This window comes from Wolffia australiana, chromosome 18, assembly GCF_029677425.1.
Source record: "Wolffia australiana isolate 7733 chromosome 18, ASM2967742v1".
Classification (NCBI taxonomy): domain Eukaryota; kingdom Viridiplantae; phylum Streptophyta; class Magnoliopsida; order Alismatales; family Araceae; genus Wolffia; species Wolffia australiana.
In genome coordinates this window covers 10,770,818-10,779,565 of record NC_135852.1, presented here as the reverse complement: position 1 = coordinate 10,779,565, position 8,748 = coordinate 10,770,818, and the positions used below count along the sequence as shown (strand labels likewise).

Sequence of the window (8,748 nt, the reverse complement as noted above, 5' to 3'; positions counted from 1 at the left end):
ACACTGCAAAATCTAATCCTAATAGAATAATTTTGGAATCAATAATTTGTATTATAATTTTAATCATAAAATATGCCTATAGTTAGGAGCCAAGGAACCCAACACATAAACATGAAATGAACGTTTCTCTAACAATCATACATACTCTTGATTATCTATGCCTTACATAGGTATCATGAATGTGAGGCTCTTTTGATGGGAGATGATAAAAAATATTCTAGATTATCCTAGCCTTGTTTCTCCTTAGTTTCTCACAAGGTAATTTGATTAACAGGGATGATAAAATTTCAAAGATGATAAGAATCAAATATTTGTCACATGGGGGCATTTAGTAACTTCCTCCATTGAGTGGCTTTAATGGACTTGCCAAGTGTATGAAAGATTTGGATGTGGTGCTCATATGTGTCAACACCTGGATTTTGTTTTATAAAAAAATCATGATCCAATGTTGTATTCTAGTTACAGTCCTTAAAATTACTCAGATATCCTCAACCCTCAATACACCTTAATATAGCTCTAGTATACATGGACTTTATTTCAAGTTTCAAACCATGTGGCTCCAATATGAAGATTCCAAAGCTTTATGAGATTCCATTGTCATAGAGGGAACTTCAGTAATCAAATGAAGAATCTCAACTTCCATCTAAAATGGTATAATAAGCATTTTTTTGGAAGATCCATATCCATGTTGAAGAACTAAAGACAGCTTGCAGGGATCAAGCAACGTCTTTGCACATATTAGATGGACTCAACTTGTGAGTGTAATGACAAGGTGAAAGAGCACTAGGTTGAATTCATGCAATGATGTAAGATATACTGTCATCAGAACAACCTTGTGTCTATGCAAGGGTAATTTTTGTTGAGTTTTAGGACATTGATCTGGATGAAAGAATTAGATTCTTGCTATGGAATAAATGTAAAGGAATCAAAACCTCATCAACAAAACTAATGACCAAATTCCCTAGGCACAATTTGAATCTATGATTTCGTAGATCCTTGAGTCAGACGTGTTAAGCTTTGTTCCTCTAGACAATTTGTAAATCCTGAAATCTCCACCTTCACCTTGATGAGCTCCATTCACGCTTTGTTGTCATCGTTATGTCATCTCAATCACATCAGTAATGGAGAGGATCTATGGGGATAGGGGAAGGGGGAGAGCCCCCAAAAATTAAGGTTTGCCTGAATTTCATTCAAGGCCTACTCCTACTTAAGTATATCTTCCAATGTCCAAAAGACCATCTACGTATGACCCTTTAGACCCATTAATCAGTCTAGTTAATGACTCTAGTGAAACAACAATGTTTAGTTGACCACTCGTGTGTCCCAAGAATTTTTATTAGCCTTCCAAATTAATTAACTATAGCATGATATATATTAATTAGTGTCAGATCAATTTAACCCAATCAATAGGTTGGTTATCCAACTCATGGGGTGCCAAGCAATATCTCATGCTCTAGATAAAATAAAAAGGAGTGTGAATCAACTCACTCATGGAAGTTGTTTTCCATTGGTTAACATATAATTATAGTCCCTCATCCAGTTGATGCTCCTTAGACAACTTAGTCTATGGTCAACAATGAAATCCTAATTGCTTATCCAAGTTAGTTAAGATGTGTTCATAAATCATTAGATAACTCTTCTATAATACTCTACTACCTTGGCTAATGACTTCGTCGTATTATATTTCTTAAGTTTTCTCCTCTTATACGGAGGCTGGAGAATCCCATACTGACCATGAACTTCTTGATAGGCACAATCTAAGAATATTTAAATTCCATGATCCGAAACTCATAAGTCACTACCAATGTACAACCATCCATCCACAAGAAGTGTTTAGTGTCCTAAGTCTAAGGACCACTTACATAAATTTTACATGAATCAACATGATTTAAAATTTGGTATAATACTATTGAATGATTCATACATATCAATTCATTAAACTCTTTCCGCTATAGAGTACTCACTATCTATTCTTAGTGTCTCCACACCAATCGCTATGGTAATGGAAATATAGGTGACCGACAAGCCAATAACACATTGCCTATCTCATTCCTTGTTCATTAACATAACATATTTATTACAGTGCATGTGTGATGATTATAATGAAATCCATGAATATAAGATAGTACTTCGCAAATTATGATGAGATCGTAACAAGGAGATCACTAGTCTTTAAGCATGTGTTCTAAATTTTCATATTAAAAGAATACTCGAGAAGGAAATAAAAGTTCAGATAGAGCACTATCTAGCCTCACTCATATCATGAGTATGGTCATTCTCGTAGCCACTAGTGTGGAGACACGAATGATAGATAGTGGGTGCTCTTAAGTGGAAAGAGCACAACGAATTAACTCGTACAAATCATTGAATGGTATTATATCAAACTGTTAATCAGGTTGATTCATGTCACGATTGTGTAATTAGTCCTTAGACCTGAGACACCAAAGGCATCTTGTGATGGACAATTGTACTTTAACTATGACCTACGAGTGTCTAATCATGGGATTCTAAACAGTCTTTGTTTGGGTGCATCAAAAAGTTCACGAAGACAATTGAGTGGTGAAGAGGATCATCCAACCTCGGTAAAAGAGAAGACATCTCAAGGAAGATGATGACATAAAGTCCTTGGCCAAGGCAGTGAAATATCAGAGAAGAGTTCTTCGATGATTTTTGAATGCATCAGTACTAACTCGGATGACCGATTAGGGTTTGAAAGTTGACCATACCCTAATTCATCATAGGAGCGTCAAGTGGATGAGGGACTATACATACATGGTAACTGATGACGAACAGTTTCATGAGTGAGCCGATACACACTACTTTGTATCTTCTAGAACACAAGGTGTAGCTTGGCACCCCACGTGTTGGAGACTCGACCTATTGATTGGGTTAAATCGATCTGAAATTAATTAATCTATATGATGATATAATTAATTAATTTAGAAGGCCCATAAAGGTTTTTGGGTTGTTGGAGTTGTTAACTAGACTGATACATGGGCCTTGAGGGTCCCACGCAAATGGTCTTTTAGACGTCAAATTATATATACTTATGTTTCGGAGGTTTTATGAAATATAACCACTTAGTATAAATAGGGGAAGGCCCTTAACAAAATTCACCTAGGCAAGAATTATTCTGTGTCCTTCCCCTTCTTCTCCCTTCTCCCCACACCTCCACTCCATTCCTCATGAAATCGAAACTGTGTAACGACGATGACGTGTGAACAGAGCTCATTTAGGGGAAGGAGGAGATTCAACGTGCCATGGACCACTTAGATATGTGTAGAGGCTGCACACATGAGCAGCTCAAGTCGTTTCATTCTGGGATCCAAGAATTACCATTTGTAATCCGTGCACAGGTGATTCTTTTCATGGTTTTTTTGTTGTCGTTATGATTATGTTGGCCCAAATCGCATCATGGAGGAGAAGATACATCTTGTTGGCCCAAATCACAACGAATGGTAGAATTATGTTTAAGTCATCCCTCTCACATCTCAATCCCTACACTAGATTGGCAAATTAATTATAAAAGATATCTTTGAACTTTGCCTCCAACAGAGGTTTGCTAGTAGGAAAAAAGATAGATAGAGATTAAACTAGATTTTAAACTCTGACTCTAGTTAGGTTTCTTCTTGTCTATTTTTATTCTCACATTCCTTCTCCAAAATATCAATCTAGGTGGAATGTACAAGCCCTTATGAGAGTGATTTAATTGAGAGCACTAATACGTTGGATGATAAACCATTAAAAGTTTGACAGCATTTTTTGTTGATGTATTAGCCTTGGATTGGTTAGTATCATTTATCAATAACTTTATTTGATGTACTTAAAAAAATCATTGGTTTTTTTTAATTGTCCACCTACACACACCTTAACATTGCATTTAATTTTAAATAATGCACAATTCACATCCTGCCACCTGTCCCTTTGACCATTAAATATTAAATCTAATCAGATCATCAAGTAACTATGGCATCATGAATCATAACGCCATAACAATTCATCTTCCAATGATTGTTGCGGACAATCATTAGGCAATAATTGGTGAAAGAGATATTGATACATAGGAAACGGGATTTGCAACCAGTATGTAAGACAAATTTCTTGAACAAGAGCATCACAAATCAGTTAATAATGTTGTAAAATACCAATCTTAAATAGTGCCATTGCTCTAATTCATCTAGCAGGATAGCATCATAATTCTTCTTAAATATTAAATTTCAACCTTTAATCTTGAGTATCTTGATTTGTGAGAGAATATGAAGATCCTTATGATCCTCTTCACCCCTTCTTCCTCCATTTGTGAGCTCATGTTCCCAGCTTGTTAGGAACCAGTCTGAGTGCACACCCTAGATTCACAATGAAGCACGCACCCAATTCTAATGCCCACCTAGCGTGTGAGCATGCGCTCATGGCCCAACCCCCGCTCATTGTACACAAATCCACCCAAAAAGCCAACATTACCTTCTGGAAGATTCCATAAGCCCACACCTCATGCATGCCACTGGAGCTGGAGCCAAGGCGACGTCTGACATACACTAGTACTAGTGCCTGAGCCCACACTTGCACCTCCACCAGAAGCTGCACCTAAGTCTGCATGTGATATGTGTTAGCTTTATGGATAGCACATGAGCCCACATTCCTAATTGTGCCAGCAGACATATTAGAGTGCATGCGCTACACTGCACACACAACACATGCTATTGTGCACAACACTCCAAGAGCCCATGCTCACTCTTGTTTGTGGCAGCTGTTATCGATCCCCCACATGAAAAAGAGAAACTGGAGTTTGAAATGGTCTATTTTTGTCAAGAACTAATTCACCACCTCAGTTTTTTGATTCCCTCATCTACTTCAACATCTCCATCTGACGTAATTGCAAATAAAAAATATTATCATATACTGTATGATACAGGTTCTTGGTATATTAACCATCCCATCGGTTTTTCATATTCAAATTCAAAATAACATCTGAAGGGGAGAAATACTATACTCTGACAAATTCAATAATTGAATGTGTTCAGTGATTCATGCTGCATATAAGCATCATCAGCGTGCTTTTATACATTTTGATTGGTTGTGTGAATAATAATACCTAAGGAAATAAAAAATTAGTATTCAAGTAACTTTACTATTGGATTCTTCACTTGTTTCAGATATACCCTGACTCAGAATCTAGTTGCTGTTACATTGGCGCATGGAGTAATAAAGAGAAGTTATTTCAATGGGAATATATGTGGATGGGTAGATGGATACATCGAGTTGTGGTGATAGAGGAAAATGGCACAGCATAGACATGAGGAAAGATGAAAAGATGGATGGGTGACAGATAATTGGGAAGAGAAGGTTGTATAGATAACAGGTTACTAAATACAGGAGAGAGTGAAGTAGAACCAGATGGAAGTATGCTCAAGATGGAGAGGGAAATATATAGGGGGAGATATGTATCAACAACAGAATGTCAAGGACACATCTCATTTCATCAGAGGAAGAAGATTAGCATCTGATAAGGGGATTAGTATTCAACGGTCCACTAGCTTTCAAGTGTCAATGGGGCTGCGGTTGCCGCATGGCAAGGACAAATTTCTTCAGATGTTTTATGTACTCTGGAAACAGCTCAAGATTGGAGTGGCCAGCGCCAGTGATCCACAAAGGTTCATACTTCTCCTTGCTCAACTCCCACAGCCGCTTCCCATGGGACCAGTTAACCACATCATCCTCTGTCCCCTGAAAAGAACAGAAAAATATGGAATTGACTAACTGGATAAATGAATAGGCATTGCCTACATCGCGGAGCTCATGCGAATACATTCGATGAAGGCCACGACGACACCTCTCCTACACGCATCAACACCTCCCATAGGCACAAATCTGTTTTTGGCATCAGAGGCCTACTTTTTGACCACGACGATGTATGCCTTTTCTTTGTGTGGTTGGTTTGTGTGTGTGTGTGTAATTTGGGATATTTACACTCAACCTGTGCGCACAATGTCTTGCAAACACTAAACCTTAGCATATATAAAACCTTCCTAGGTGGCATCCAAGGCATGGCTGGATCTGTCTACAAGCACAAACCTAGGGTTGGTCAAAAAACTAGGTCAATAAATAATATAGGTCAATGTATAAGCTTACATGGATGACAAGAATTGGGCAAGCAACTGTCTCGATCTTGTCGATGTTCTGTGGAGAAGAAATTGATGGTCTTGATCAATGTTTGACTAAACTCAGGATGCATAAAAAATGAAAAATAATGAGGTCAAGGTTGATAAATGTTTGACTTTGACCACCTTATAAATGTCAAACCAGCAGGTCCCTTTGACTGGGTACAGAACCCGAAGCCCAGAGAGGATGGGACTATGAAGAACAATGGCTCTGATGGATGCGAGTTGGGACGCCAGGTCAACAGTGGGCCCACTTCCCACGGACTGGCCGTACAGAATGATTTGATCTTCTCTAGCTCCGTATTGATCTCTTAGGCATTGATATGCAGCTTCAATGTCTGCATATGTGTTAGATTCAGTCGGCTGTTCTGCACGGGAAGAAGAACATGAAAAAAGTCAACACCATCGAGGATAAAGTGGTCAGATCATTTTAGATAAAGTTGCTTCAATAAAAATTCAAATGTTTTGCGGGTTTGACTAGTGGTGTTCATACCTTGCCAGTGGATCGTCCATAGCCAGAATAATCGTAGCTGTAACACCATTGAATCCCAGGTAAGGCTTTTATTTTAAAAAACACTACTTGAAATTAAAGTAAACGAACACTCAATCATTGAAAACATATCTCAGGTAAGACTTACGCAGGTCTTACTAGCAATAGTGAATACATTTATGGAGGGAAGCCCACAACTTGAATGCAATATAAGCTATCCAACAAGATACTAGATAAAGCCAGTCGTAAAAGGAAAATCAAAGCAGCCAGTACTTTTTGTAGTCGGACATATTTTAATCTGAATAAAACTCACGCTTGCGAGGTTTAGCTATGATTCATCTTTCTAGGAGAGAGAAGACGACTGACATGTCACATTATCATCACATGAGAAACAAATATCTATTCATGTACATGTTATGCACACAATTTCATGTCTAGATCAAAATTCGACTCACAAAACAGAGTTAACCAACAATAACTTTACTGCACCACATGGGAATTTCAGTAATTGAGTTCACCGGCTTTCTATTTCTGGAATCGGTTCAAGATGAAAATTCGAGAGTTTCATAAAGAACGGAGACACAAAAAGGAATTCCTATTCGGTTTATCCCTATAATCTCGGGTTTTTGCTGGAGATACTGCGATTAAAGGCGAAATATCATCAAAATTCTCAGAGCCTGTAACTCAATCACAGAAAACCTGACGATAAAAAGCAAATGTTCCCAAATTTCAGTCCGTGAATCGGAAATTGGCAAAACATGACGAAATCCCCGAGCACTCCACCGAAAAAATAAAAGATTCGAAATTAACGAACAATCCAAACAAAAACTATCATATTTCTCCACAAACCCATCTCTAATAAACAAGGAAAAACAAGGTCAACGCACCCCATGACGTTGACCCGAAGATGAACGCTGAGCTCCAAGAAGATATCCATCATGTGCCCAATATCCGACGCGTTTCCATGTGAATACAACAACGTGAGGGGCCCTACCGTCGATCCTGCCCCTTCCTTTGTCAAATACCTAACATAAACGGCCACGATCTCGTTCCCCCGGCGAGTGCGCAATCGCAGAACGTCCACATCTCCGACGCGTCGCCGCGATCTGGCCGGAAGCGCCGCCAAGGAAGCGGAGACCTCCGGGATGGAAATCCGGCCGTTGATCTCGTCGGCGACGACGGAGTAGGACGGCGGAGATGGCGGGAAGAAGGCGAACTTGGCAGCAATCGACGAAGTCACCACCCCCATCTCTTCAATCAAGGATCTACGCCCAGCTCAAAGCTCGATCCCTCTTCTTCTCCCTCGCCATGGCCGACCTCGATCGAAGAGGACGATGAAAACAGAAGCCAACGACGAGGAAAGAACGAAACTTTGAATATATACCTATACATATATATACAGAAGAAACTGGTGGGTACCACTCTGCAGCCAATCAACAGGCGCCACGTTTTCATAAAGGTACGGCTTTGCACCTTGAAATGACATTTATGCCCCTCACTAACCATAAGTAAAGACTGCAACAATGATGAATTATTCTCGGAAGTTAAAATAGATATTAATCCATATTTTAGGATGATTAAAAATGAGAACTTTTGTGAACCACTGCTCCGTCATCGATTGAAGAAGACGATGAAAACAACAGCCAACGACGAGGAAGGGACGAAACTTTGAATATATAACTATACATATATTTACACACCGAAGAAAATCGTGGGACCCACTCTGAGCATCAGCCAATCAACAGGCGCCATGTTTCCTTAACGGTATTGCTTTGCACCTTGAAATGACATTTATGCCCCTGGAATTGTCAACCACTCCCAAACCATATTAAGTTAAGATTGTATCAGTGATAATTATTCTCGGAAGTTAAAATAGATATTAATCCATACTTTAGGAGGATTAAAAATGAGAAGTTTTGTTTGGAGGTGCGATTTTAAGAACAGTTAGGAAGTAATGGAGCTTTTATTTTCTTCGCGACTGTGGAATCTGGGTCGTTAGTATTCCTTCTAGAAGATTCTGAACCCTGGGTATATTTAATTTGATTTATTTTCTACTGAATCTGAATTGACTTTGTAACATGTCAGCACTCATAACCGCCC

General features: G+C 38.8%; 1 protein-coding gene across 2 annotated transcripts; it reads right to left on the bottom strand.

The window, feature by feature from the left end:
- Positions 1 to 5,199: 5,199 nt before the first annotated feature.
- LOC144715196 (alpha/beta-Hydrolases superfamily protein) lies at positions 5,200 to 8,016 on the bottom strand. Of its 2 annotated transcripts, none has more exons than XM_078590109.1 (5): positions 7,536 to 8,013; positions 6,652 to 6,688; positions 6,285 to 6,521; positions 6,130 to 6,177; positions 5,200 to 5,724 (listed from the first exon to the last, which is right to left on the bottom strand). In XM_078590109.1, exons 1-5 carry the CDS (start codon positions 7,895 to 7,897, stop codon positions 5,545 to 5,547), a joined length of 864 nt encoding a protein of 287 aa, XP_078446235.1. In that variant the 5' UTR covers positions 7,898 to 8,013; the 3' UTR covers positions 5,200 to 5,544. The 2 variants fall into 2 exon arrangements, with proteins under 2 accessions (XP_078446235.1, XP_078446234.1); XM_078590108.1 differs by lacking the exon at positions 5,200 to 5,724 and adding an exon at positions 5,731 to 6,058 and having other exon boundaries at positions 7,536 to 8,016.
- Positions 8,017 to 8,748: the final 732 nt, after the last annotated feature.

Bases quoted from the DNA above. Each gene is read 5' to 3' on its own strand.
- LOC144715196 (XM_078590108.1), bottom strand. From the start codon at position 7,897: ATGGGGGTGGTGACTTCGTCGATTGCTGCCAAGTTCGCCTTCTTCCCG. The intron at 6,522-6,651 runs GTATGAACACCA...CGTGCAGAACAG, and splicing joins ATGGACGATCCACTGGCAAG to CCGACTGAATCTAACACATA. The intron at 6,059-6,129 runs GTAAGCTTATAC...TTGTGCTTGTAG, and splicing joins GCCCAATTCTTGTCATCCAT to ACAGATCCAGCCATGCCTTG.